This window comes from Salvelinus sp. IW2-2015, linkage group LG6.1 (assembly GCF_002910315.2).
Source record: "Salvelinus sp. IW2-2015 linkage group LG6.1, ASM291031v2, whole genome shotgun sequence".
Taxonomy (NCBI): Eukaryota; Metazoa; Chordata; class Actinopteri; order Salmoniformes; family Salmonidae; genus Salvelinus; species Salvelinus sp. IW2-2015.
In genome coordinates, this window is record NC_036845.1 from 26,192,640 (window position 1) to 26,205,690 (window position 13,051).

Genomic DNA, 13,051 nt, shown 5'->3' on the forward strand with positions numbered 1-13,051 from the left:
CTAGTTTCATGGTAGTTTAATTTCAACATAATTATTCATCACTCACAAGTTCATGTTTTACCAGAAATATATCTATGTCTGGAGGATGCACCTTATAGTATGGCCACCATGATAGTTGTTATTATTATTATTACTGAATATAAGGCATCTGAAATAAGATCATTTACATTGTAGAGCCTGCACCTTCCATACATACAGAATCATTTAATTGAATGTTTTGAGGCATGGGGGTATTGGAGTAGTTCGAGTGAGGTACTGGGGGTGTTGGAGGGTGTACTGAACTTGATCACTGCCAAACTCTCAATGGAAAGAATATTTGCTAACACTGTATTTGACATGTACTGCACTCTATGACAGTATCAAAATGTGCTAATAAAATAATATACAATTCAAGTGTTACCAAATATTTTCTGACTGACTGTGATGATACCTCAAATCCTATGGTAAACACATGTTTACAAAGTAAACAATACAGTAGTTATGGGCTTCATCTATGCATTTAATAGTGTTAGTAGTAATGGACGGTTATGATTTGAGTCCAACAATGATTTCGCAGGCCAGGGTAGGCCAAGCATTATAAAGTCCTTTTCCATCTGAGCTGTGACCACCGACACAACAAGTTCTCATTCGGAGGATTCTAGAACACCAAGTTATTTCGCTGAATGACTCCAGAACGCCAGGGCAAACTGCATGACTGGATCTAGATTACGTTTCTATGAAGGGAACCATCGTATAATGGCAGCGCGGTTATTCCGTTGCCGTATCATAAAGAAAGTTCACATTCTGTCTTGGACTGCCAGTCTCTCACATGCAATCGTGCAAGAAACAAACACGTTACAGAATCTCAGGAGAACTTCACTGGCTGACAGACTCTGTCTAGAAGACATCTATAGAAGCCATCTTGGCCCATCCCAGTGAGCACAAGCCATAGAGAATATGTATTTTCAACCAGAAATACATATTTTGAATGTCTTTTTAGCCCAAAATATTTATTTTCAACATCTGTTGCTCAATGTGGTTGTACTCTAGAATCTCTGATGTGAAACAGCGGACAAATATAAATCAACAACAACAATGTAAATGGGATTCCTATGGCACAAAGTAACAATCACTGTTTGCAAGCTCCGTGGATAAGAGTTCATATCCTCTAGAGAGAGCTCAGCTAGCTCTGTGGTGGGGATGAAGTCCATTATAAAGCTGGGGAGCAAAGTGGGACAGTTCCTTTGTTTGCCTCCATAGCTGAAGATGAGAAAAAGACTGCCTTCCTCTTCTTTATGTCTGGGGAGATGCAGCACCAACTCCTCCTTCCCTTCGCAGCCTTTTTGTACAACTCGCTGTCTCACTGTCTCGCTCCACATTTAAAGTGTCCAAAGACTCCCCTACCACATCAACACGTACACACACATGCAATAATACACTGAGCAAATAAAAACCATGGGTTAGGTTATAACGTTACATTTATATAGATTTATACATACATATAAATTCATATACTTTCAGGAATGTTAATCTTTTTTTCTTTTTTTTTCTTAAGGTACAAAATAACTTCTCATATGACAATAATATTCGACATATTAAAAACAATTATCAAGTCTCTTCTTTAAAAAAAAAAAAATCCCATAATAAAAATAAGTTCTATGTTTTATTTTACAATATATTTTATTTTTGCTCTCTGGCAGCAGGTCCCTTGTTTTGTTTGTGGTTGTTTCCATGGCGATGACATGATATTACAACGGGCACTTGGCACAGCCACACTCCAGGGTGGTCTCCATCTCCTCAGAGTACGAGGATCCGTCGGTGCACTTGAAGACCACTTTCCGCCTCCGGCTCTTGGATGGGGTGCAGCAGAAGCCTCCGTCGCAGGCGCGGGGACACTCCACCCGGGGGATCTTACTGGTGGAGGTGCACGTCTTCATGGGCTGGTGCCGCTTCAGCAGCTCACGCACCACCTCTCCCTGGCACGCCGGTTCTGTGAGGGGGGCAATCCGAAAGGTTCACTGTCACTATAGCATCTGATTTTATTAATGGATTATTTTAGATAGCCTAACTGAAGAATTGTATATCATTCCTATGGACCTCTGAGAATCAAGTTTCTATATACAATAAAATGTCCATACATCAGCATGACAGTTTCTGTGTGTGTGTTCCTCTCACCTGCGTCACAGGTAGGGCCAGTGTAGCCCGGCTGGCAATGGCAGGAGGGCTCCCCGCTCTCTGTGACCCTACACTCCCCGTGTCCACACTGGTGTCCTTTACAAGCTTGGGGCTCCTCTCTCCTGTCACAGTACTGCCCTGTGTAGCCGTCAGCACAATGACAACTGTAGGACGACGCCTTAGGCACACACAGCCCATGGACACACCTGGAACAAAGAGATTTAGACAATATGAGGAATGTTAATGTGTGTGTGTTTTTGTGTGTAAAATGTACCCACGCTGAGTACATATTATTCATATTTAATAATATTATTATTATTAAAAGTATGAGTTTTTATCTGTGTGAATGTAACGTGTTGAAGACAATGCCTCAAACTACGATTAATTCATTATGAATTAGTTATGACTAAAGGCCTATGAGGTGTCCTGTATAGGCTATACCTGCTGCTCTGACAGGGGCTAGGGGCAATCCTCTGGTCACAGAGGGGTCCGCTGCGGCTGGGTGGGCACTCACAGGACACACCCGTCTCCCCCCTCTGTCTGCAGGCGCCCTGGGCACACACGCTGCAAGAGTGGCAGCCTGGCAGGATGCCTTCTAACCCGCGCAGTGCTGCCCCCAGATCCTGGAGCTCTCCGTTGATCCTGACGTTGTGGATGCAGCCGTTGAAGGCCTGGGGGCTGCGATCGGGACCTGAACGCAGTCCGGACGCCATTACCGCTGAGGGCACACCTGGAGGGGAGGAGGAGGAAGGATGGAAGAATTGAGGGGTTAGATCATTCTGACATTCTGGTTTGATGTGCTGACATTTTGTGAAATGTAAATGCAAACAAAAAACATGCTTATGAGACAATATCTTTAAGTATCCTCAAAATCAGTAGGTATGCGTAGTGGTGTTTTTTTTTGTACATAAGGTAATGGTGTGTACAGGTGTGTGTACTATATGGGTTTCTGCTTACCTCCTATGTAGAGCTGTGTGTTGTGGTCCACAGAGGGCTGGCGGGGCAGCTTGCCCAGGCTCTTGGGGGATCCCTTGTCCACCACCAGGCTTAGAGAGTGGTTCTGAATCAGGAGCTCCACCGTGTGGAATAGACCGTCACTCACAGACTCAACACTGCAGAGAGAGAGAGAGACAGGAAGACATTTAAAAACGTGGTTCAACAACACTGCACAGAGACAGGGAAAGAGAGGGGACACAGGGCAATAGCAACACATGGTAGGAATATAGGAGTTTTTATAGAATAGAAGAAAAACATCTATTCAAGGACAAATTCAGTAGAAAAGGAGACTTGGAATGGCCTCATACAATAAACATAGCTGGTTTCTCTATAGGATCTCACACATTATTCTGTGGCAGTTGAATTGTTACAGAGCAGTCGTTTGGTGTTATTAAGGAGAACAGGGTGTTTAAAGCTTTTGCTGGCCGTGATTCTAGGCAGCCATGTGGTTTGAGACCTCTCACACACGTACTGTGTGGAGGGTGAGAGCTCTGTGAGCGTAGGGACACGTATCACTCTGGACCTGTGAACAGTAGCAGCACTCTGGAGGAGGCCAGTGTGTGTGTCCTCCGGAGAGCCTTTCACACTACTCATGTTTAAACCATGGCAGGGCACCTCCTCACCCAGCCCGCAAAAACCTCCCCGCGCCAGCAAACTCCAACTGGAATAGCAAGCTATGATGCTGGTGGGTTCAGGCTGAGCCAGATGATTTTGGCCCTCACAATGATAATAGCCCTGTTGCCGCTGGACTGCTCCAGTTCCCACACTGGCTGACTGGCTGACTGCTGAGTACAGAACAGGCTGTACTGCCTCTGGGCTCTGGGCCCGCCTGGTTACTGTTGGGTAATTGTGTTTGGTCTAAGGGCTGATACAACAGTAGCCTGGGGTATGAGGTCGTAACCCCGCTGGACCTTGGGAGGGGAGGAGAGTTGAGGAGGGGGTAGATGCGGTGATTTGGGGTTAGGCTACAAGGCTCTGACTCAGGGTGAAGGGGTAGATGAGTCCAGGCTGAGTGGTATATGGGGTCAGAGTAGAGGGGCAGATGGGTCATGTTGAGGGGTAGATGGGGCCGGATTAGAGGGGTAAATGGGTCATGTTGAGGGGTAGATGGGGTCAGAGTAGAGGGGTAGATGGGGTCAGAGTAGAAGGGTAGATGAGGTCAGAGTAGAGGGGTAGATGGGGCCAGATTAGAGGGGCAGATGGGTCATGTTGAGGGGTAGATGGGGTCAGGCTGATCAGCCCTAAGGCCGTCACTGGTATGGACGTTATTCCTGGAGAGGAGACAGGCAACTACATTACAGACAGCTAGAGACAGTGGTTTGGCAGGGATAGAGCGGGGACGGGAGAGAGGGAGAGAGAGAAAGAGATATAGGGAGAGAGAAAGAGAGAGAGAGAGAGAGAGAGAGCGAGCGAGAGACCAATGGGTGGTGAAATTGATTGCAGCTCTTTCCCTCAACTTCTCCTCTCAGCCCAAAACTAACTCTTCCTATCCTTACCCCAAGAAATGTTTTTGTTCCAAAAACATAAACGAGAGAAGAACCCACTCTCGCCGCTGTTGGCTTGTGGTCTTCTCCAAAAACAGCATACCATCAGGGGAGTTTAGCAAGGCTCCTCCCCCCTACTGCCAGCTCTCCTATTGGCTGATGGTTAAAAACATTTGATTGACACTTCCCGCAGTGGTTCAATGACCGTATTATTAGAATTAACAGCCAGTAGAAAAGTACTGTGAGTTCTGGAGGTGGGCCCAGAACACAGGCAGCTAGAGTCCTGACTGCTGCCTCCATACAGGCCAACACACTGCCAAGACAAAGACCAGCAGTAAAACTAGATAATCAGCACGCTGTTCACCCGTAGGTCAAGTGTGTGAGGACTTTAGCACAAGACAGCTGAGAGGACAGGTAAAGGACACAACCCCTACACAGCTCAGCAATTGGCCAACGTGGTTTCAGTAAAAAAAGGTATTTGCTCAACAAAGGGCCAACACAGACGCAGGCAGGCAGCATGTATGGTTTGCATTACGGGCCCGTAATTCAATTCCAGTCTGAAAACAAGGCTTTTGCGACCAACACAATGGTAGGCCTGCTGCAAAGACCCCCTTCTGCCTTTCCTCCTCCATTCAAAATGTAAATACCACCATGGAAGTCCGGCTTTATTACACTTTAATGACATTTTCATCTAGTGTCTGTGGTTTTAACAGCCGTCTTTCATTACGCGGCAATGTGAAAGCCCACATCCTCGCCAAAGGGGGAGTAGCAGGGAAGAACAGGGTTTTGGGTTGGAGGCAAAGAGGTCTAGGAAAAATGTCAAGAGATTTATTTATGTTTTTATCTCTTTCAAATGACAACAAGGTGATAATGGTCTCTGGGGGAAAAGTGTGAAGTAATACTAGGTGTTAAATAGACGAGCTCACATCCTGATATGAAGTCATATGACCACAGAGAGGCAGCAGAGCTCTAGCCTATAACAAGGTGAATCGTGTAGCTCAGCCCTCCAGCCTTTGCCAATATTGGGTTTTGTCTGTGTTTTGACAAGCTGAAGTTTTCCAGAGGCAATGATATTTTTTTGAGGGGGATGCGGGGTCTTTGATGTGTGCCCAGCCTGCGTATTAGCTTAAAGCGGCCCATTATGGAATTCAATAAAAACAAACAGAAAGCCGTGGCAGATTTCAGCAGCAGTCCCCTGCAAGTCGACCGGGGGAAATCAATTTCCTGTCAGCCGAGAATCAAATACTCTGTTTTCCTCTCGCAACCAAACCGCATTAGAAATGACACATACACTAACTTTGAAACAATTACCGGTTGCCTTTATCTGAGTAAAGATACCTTGAACCAGCTTCCCTGTAGACCCTATTTACATTTTAAAATGAAATTAGCCAGAACTATCATTTGCTTACAATGTAGCACTAACCCGACTAGCTTGTTTAGTGTATGTAGTCTGAGGAATGGGGGGGATGTTGTTTGGCTGCCTGGCTGGCTCCTCTTAGGGATAGCTAGGTCTAACTGCAGCTATCTAAACCATCTTAACGGGTGGGGGTAGCTAGGTGGAAACATAACAGCTATGCCCTTGAAAGGACTTGACTCCAGCTTCCCAGAGACCGGATGCTAAACATGGTCTAAACACGCCGGTCTCATGGTCTTCTTTATGGTGCTTGCCAGTGCTGCTGCATTCTCCAGCCAGATGTCACACTCCATTCTCCTGACCTCTGTGGAACACTTTCTGCCTCCCAATTGTCAATTATCCCCTATATAGTGCACTACTTTTGACCAGGTTTCACCGGGAGGCCCATCTCTCAGTGACCAGTGATCAATGGGAGGCCCATCTCATACCCAGCGGTCTCTCTCTCTTTCCTCCGCTCACTCTCTCGATCTCCTCTCTGCACCCTCTACCAGTAGCCCCACTTTGTTCCCATGCTACCTGTTCCCCCGACCTCTTTCTTTCTTTCTTTCTTTCTTTCTTTCTTTCTTTCTTTCTTTCTTTCTTTCTTTCTTTCTTTCTTTCTTTCTTTCTTTCTTTCCTCCACTCTCTCAATCTCCTCTCTGCACCCTCTACCAGTAGCCCCACTTTGTTCCCATGCTGCCTGTCCTCTCCTCTATTCTCCTCTCCCGTCTTCTCTCCTTTGTGACTCAGCCCTTAAAGACTCTCTCCACTCTGCTCTGATGTGGCACTCGGCTCACAAAGAGACATATTCGGCTGATGCTGAGTGGAGCATAGAAAAGCAACAGAGAGAAGAGAGAGAGACACTCTGACCCCTCTATAGGCTCTTCTCCGCAGCTCTAAATCAAAGTTTCATGGCAGGCAAGGGCTGGCTCCTTTTTGAAGGGCGCCAATACAGATACCGTAGGGCTGTGTCCCAAACGGCACCCTATTCCCTACATAGTGCACTACTTTTGACCAGAGCCCTATTGGTCCTGGACAAAAGTAATACAATTTATAGGGAATAGGGTGCCATTTGGGATGTGCAGCCTAGGTGTGGCAGTGAGATTGCGGAACCTAGAAAGGGTGGGAGGGAGTTGGGTAGCAAATTGAAACGCTCTCGTTCAATTTTCTGTGATGTTTTTATGCCCCTTCCCTTCCATACTTCTTCTCTCCCTCTATCCCTCTCTCCTGAATAACAGCAGACGTGGTCCCTTAAACTAATAGAAGGATTACTGTGGCATTTGGTAAAGGGCAGGACATTAACACACAGTGAGGACCCGGGCATTCATCAGATGGTAATGAGGCCTCTCGGGTGGGGAAAGGGCCTCTCCCTTGCTGCCTCCATCTCATCTCATCCCTCTCTCTCCTTCTCTCTCTTTTCCTCCCCCGTCGTGTGAGGCAGGTTAGATATGGACAGATGAGTGCTTCACACCCCACCTTCCCTTCAGACAGACACTTGACCAGACCACCCTCCGTTCACTCATGCTTCTCTTTCCGGTTTTTCTCACCACTCACTCCTCCTCAAACCTCCACCCTTCACCTCTTCTCCTCCTCTCCTTGCTGAAGCTGTCTCTCCTCCAGTCTCCTCTCCCCCCCCCCCCAGTGCAGGCTGCGGTGCTGCAGGGCAGGGAGACCTGCAGGCAGCCAGAAGGAGCTGCAGGAGTGGAAACATCCCCTTCCTCCCACCGCATCTTTACGACCCAACGTCCATTTGAAGTCGCTCTCCCGCCGAGAGCCGCTGAGGAATGTAGCGACCGCAACCACCACCACTCTCTTTCTCTCTCTGAAGGTGAACATCCTCAAAGCTCAACTCACAGTCCATCCACATCTATGCATCATCGGGCGGGAGCTGTGTAAAATTGAGGCCCTGGCTGGAAGTGAGGCCTGCTGCTCCTCACAGTTAATGTTAATGCYAACCATCACAGGGAGAACTCAGGAACGCGCTGGGTGCTGTGTACTCTGGGCTCTGTCGTAGACCATGTCCCAGTAATGGGAGCGGACAGGGGTAATTCCCCTCCTCACTTTCCCGTCCTGTCTCCTCTCGCTCACCCCATCCCTGCTCCCTGCATCACTCCCTCTGCACCCCAAAGACAATGGGGCAAGGCGCTGCCAAAGCCACAAAACGCTACGTCACTCTGGGGGAAAAGGGACTAATGAGGGGGAGAGTCTGCAGATCCAGAACAAAATGAGGAAGCCATGACGCATCAGACAGGCCTGGGGCTGGAGCTGGGGTTGGGGCTGGGAGACAGGCCTGGGGCTGGAGCTGGGGTTGGGGCTGGGAGACAGGCCTGGGGCTAGAGCTGGGGTTGGGGCTGGGAGACAGGCCTGGGGCTAGAGCTGGGGTTGGGGCTGGGAGACAGGCCTGGTTATAGAGCTGGGGCTTGGATATGATTTCAAACCAAAACCATGACAGGCCCATTTGCTTCAGAGTTTAAGCATCTAATTTCATTTTGAAACTGGACATGCCTTTTGATTGCTGCAAGACAAAGGAACGACTGAGATGTCCTTTCCTTCCTCCCTGCCGTTTGAAGACGACCATTTCATTACTTTGGAGGTAATAGGAGGAACACAACACGTGAAAAAGGGCCCAGTGCATGAGACGATCCCAGTCTAACAAATCACTTGGGGAGGAGTTGTTCTTTTTCACTGGGCAGCTCTTTGATGGGTCGATCGATACCCTACCTCCCTCTCTCTCTCCCTCCCTCCTTCCCTGCCTCCTCTCCTCCCTGCCTCGGGGTAGCAGCTAAAAGTCTCTCTAAACAGCACAGGGGAATGGCCAGATGACGTTTGGATCAATAACAACAAATCCGGAGCAGACAGACAGTGGCGCTGGTCTGAGGTCAGCTCCTACGGGCTCTGTTCTCCTCTCTTCTGCTCTGGGCTTTCTTAAGCCCTTGTTCAAAATCTCACTGACTGCCTATGTCGGCTGTTATAATGGTCTTTATTTAGCTGTTATAGAGGCCTTACGAACGCATACATGGATGTGTGTACAGTAAAGTGTTAACTGCGCTCCCCTACTCTGTGTAGCACAGGGTTATAACACCACAGTAAAGGAACCACAGCCCTTCTGTGTTAGCATGCTGGGCTGGAGATAGGGACTAGCGGGGACAGACTCAACAAACTCCTCAGTGCCCCGTCTGTCTTGGGAGAGCAGAAGGCAGTTTTTTTGTTTGTGAGGGGCTCCACTGAGCATAACCTCGTAGCCGGGTCTAGATGGATGTGGCTGCTACTCAGAGGCCAGAGAGAGAGAGACAAAGCGAGAGAGAGGGAGAGAGAGAGAGAGCGAGAGASAGAGAGAGCGAGCGAGCGAGCGAGAGAGAGCGAGAGAGAGAGAGAGAGACAGAGAGTGAGCAGTGAGCAGTGTGTGTGCTTGCATTAGAACGGTGGGAGCTGCAGCCAGAGGGAAAGAGAAGCAGGTCATGTAAAAGTGGAGCTGGTTTTATGATATGCCACAGAGTTAGAGGGATCACGCTTTAAGCTGGTCAGTGCCTACATGGCTTACAAGGCTCTTTGGCTCCTGAGTGGCGAGATGAACGGCCGCTATTGTGTGAGGATTTCTTTGAAAACTATACTGTTGTTTGTGGAGGTGGGGCGGTAGCTAAAGTTTCTGGAAGTTGGATATTAATAGTTTTTGTGTATATTATTCTGTGAAAGTGTATGGAACCTGTAATTTCTCTCTCTCTCTGTGTGTGTGTGTGTGTGTGTGTGTGTGTGTGTGTTGTGTGTTGTTGTGGTGTGTGTGTGTGTTGTGTGTGTGTGTGTTGTGTTGTTGTGTGTGTGTGTGTGTGTGTGTGTGTGTGTGTGTCCTGTGTTGTGTGTGCTGACCTGTAGACGGTGGTCGGCGGGTAGTTAGCGATGTCGTAGATTATGCGTATGTGTCCCTGGTACAGCTCTAGAGCTAGAGGATCATGATCCTCCTTGTAGAGCAGAATACCGTTGTCCTTATCTGTAGCCACCTGTAGAGAGACAGACAGACAGAAAGAGAGAGAGAAGAGAAAGAGAGAAATTGAGATAGGGAGAGAAATAGACACACAGAGAGAGAGAGAGAGGAACAGGGAAGAGATTCAGGGGGTATGCTAATTTGGTATAGAGCAGACCTAACCGACTCTATTAAATTAGTCAAAACAGGAAGATTTTACATCTGGCTAGAAATTAGTAAGGAAATTATCTCAACAGAGGAAAAATGGCCTCATGTGTGCTACCTTTATCCCCCCCAATAGAATCCCCATACATTAACGATGACAGCTTCTCCATCTTAGAGGGGGAGATAAACCATTTCCAGGTTCAGGGACATGTACTAGTCTGTGGCGACCTAAATGCCAGAACTGGACAAGAACTCGACACCCTCAGCACACAGGGGGACAAACACCTACCTGGAGGTGACAGCATTCCCTCCCCCAAATTCCCCCCTAGACACAACTACGACAACATAACCAACAAAAACGGGTCACAACTCCTGCAGCTTTGTCGGACGCTGCGTATGTACATAGTCAATGGTAGGTTTCGAGGGGACTCCTATGGTAGTTACACATATAGCTCATCTCTTGGCAGTAGTACTGTAGACTACTTTATCACTGACCTCAACCCAGAGTCTCTTAGAGCGTTCAAAAGGTTTCACTGTAATAGTGAAGGTGTAAACTTGGCAGTAGAAAACCTAAACAGTATATTGAACTCTCAGCTTCCCCATCAAATCTAAAAATTTCAAGCAGACAACCTAAGAAAATTATCAACAAATGGTTTGATGAAGAATGCAAAAACCYAAGAAAGAAATTGAGAAACCTATCCAACCAAAACGTAGAGACCCAGAAAACCTGAGCCTACGCCTTCACTATGGTGAATCACTAAAACAATACAGAAATACACTACGGAAAAAGAAGGAACAGCACATCACAAATCAGCTCAATGTAATTGAAGAATCCATAGAATCTAACCACTTCTGGGAAAATTGGAAAACTCTAAGCAAACAACAACACGAAGAGTTATCTATCCAAAATGGAGATGGATAAACCGCTTCTCAAATATTTTTGGCTCTATAACAAAGAACAAACAGCAAAAATATATACATGATCAAATAAAAATCTTAGAATCAACTATTGAAGACTACCAGAACCCACTGGATTCCCAATTACATTGAATGAACCACAAGACAAAATACAAACCCTTCCAACCCAAAAAGGCCTGTGGGGTTGATGGTATTCTAAATGAAATGATAAAATATACAGACCACAAATTCCAATTGGCTATACTTAAACTCTATAAAATCCTCCTCAGCTCTGGAATCTTCCCCAATATTTGGAAACAAGGCCTGATCACCCCAATCCACAAAAGTGGAGACAAATTTGACCCCAATAACTACCGGGGGATTTGTGGGATTTGTGTCAACAGCAACCTTGGAAAAGTCCTCCGCATTATCATTAACAGCAGACTCGTACATTTCCTCAGTGAAAACAATGTACTGAGCAAATGTCAAATTGGCTTTTTACCAAATTACCTTACGACAGACCACGTATTCACCCTGCACACTCTAATTGACAAACAAACAAACCAAAACAAAGGCAAAATCTTCTCATGCTTTGTTGATTTCAAAAAAAGCTTTCTACTCAATTTGGCATGAGGGTCTGTTATACAAATTGATGGAAAGTGGTGTTTGGGGAAATACATACGACATTATAAAATCCATGTACACAAACATCAAGTGTGTGGTTAAAATGGGCAAAAATCACACACATTTCTTTCCACAGGGCCGGGGTGTGAGACAGGGATGCAGCTTAAGACCCACCCTCTTCAACATATATATCATCGAATTGGTGAGGACACTAGAACAGTCTGCAGCACCCGGCCCCGGCCAACTAGAATCGGATGTCAACTGTTTGCTGATGATCTGGTGCTTCTGTCCCCAACCAAGGAGGGCTGACAGCAGCACCTAGATCTTCTGCACAGATTCTGTCAGACCTGGGCCCTAACAGTAGATCTCACTAAGACAAAAATAATGGTGTTCCAAAAAAGTTCAGTTGCCAGGACAACGAATACAAATTCCATYTAGACACCGCTACCCTAGAGCACACAAAAAACTATGAATGCCTCAGCCTAAACATCAACGCCACAGGTAGCTTCCACAAAGCTGTGAACGATCTGAGAGACAAGGCAAGAAGGGCCTTCTATGCAATCAAAAGGAACATAATATTCAACATACCAATTAGGATCTGGCTAAAAATACTTGAATCAGTTATAGAACCCAATGCCCTTTATGGTTGTGAGGCCTGGGGTCTGTAAGCGCAGCAACGGCAGTAGGCTATAAGCACGAATGTTCCAAAATGCAATCAATTGGCGTGAAAACACCATTCTCAAAAGTGACCGGAAATGCAATTATGAATGGAATGCCTTTATTATAAAGGTGCATTTTTTATGGTGAAAATGATCTTCCCCAAACATGAAACTCTGCGTATTTATGCCAGTTAGCCGCTACACCCTTTGTAAAGAGGATTAATGTGCTTCATTTTAAGAAGTTATTTGGCCACATTAGTTATGATGCAAACCTTATCAAAACATATAGGCCTAAGGGCTAGGCTACATGAGGTGTGCGACTATGATTTGAAAAAGTCTTGCCTTACTGCACACAAGCTGGGTATCATTCACAAGTGGTAATATATAATTCACAAGTGATAAACCAATATTATGACACATCAGGCAATTTTTTATTTAATCTTGTCTTTATACAGTTGAAGTCAGAAGTTTACATACACTTAGTTTGGAGTCATTAAAACTCGTTTTTCAACCACTCCACAAATTTCTTGTTAACAAACTATAGTTTTGGCAAGTCGGTTAGGACATCAACTTTGTGCATGACACAAGCAATTTTTCCAACAATTGTTTACAGACAGATTATTTCACTGTATCACAATTCCAGTGGGTCAGAAGTTTACATACACTAAGTTGACTGTGCCTTTAAACAGCTTGGAAAATTCCAGAAAATGATGTCATGGCT

The 13,051-nt window shown here is 46.2% G+C and overlaps 1 protein-coding gene across 1 annotated transcript in view; it reads right to left on the reverse strand.

The window, feature by feature from the left end:
* The window catches only part of LOC111964769 (slit homolog 3 protein-like), a 207,182-nt gene continuing 194,131 nt past the window's right edge, over nucleotides 1-13,051 (reverse strand). Inside the window, 5 exon segments of the mRNA XM_070444105.1 lie at nucleotides 1-1,969; nucleotides 2,155-2,360; nucleotides 2,596-2,884; nucleotides 3,112-3,266; nucleotides 9,892-10,022. Of these exon segments, the coding sequence (XP_070300206.1) occupies nucleotides 1,728-1,969; nucleotides 2,155-2,360; nucleotides 2,596-2,884; nucleotides 3,112-3,266; nucleotides 9,892-10,022 (1,023 nt within the window). The 3' untranslated portion in view covers nucleotides 1-1,727.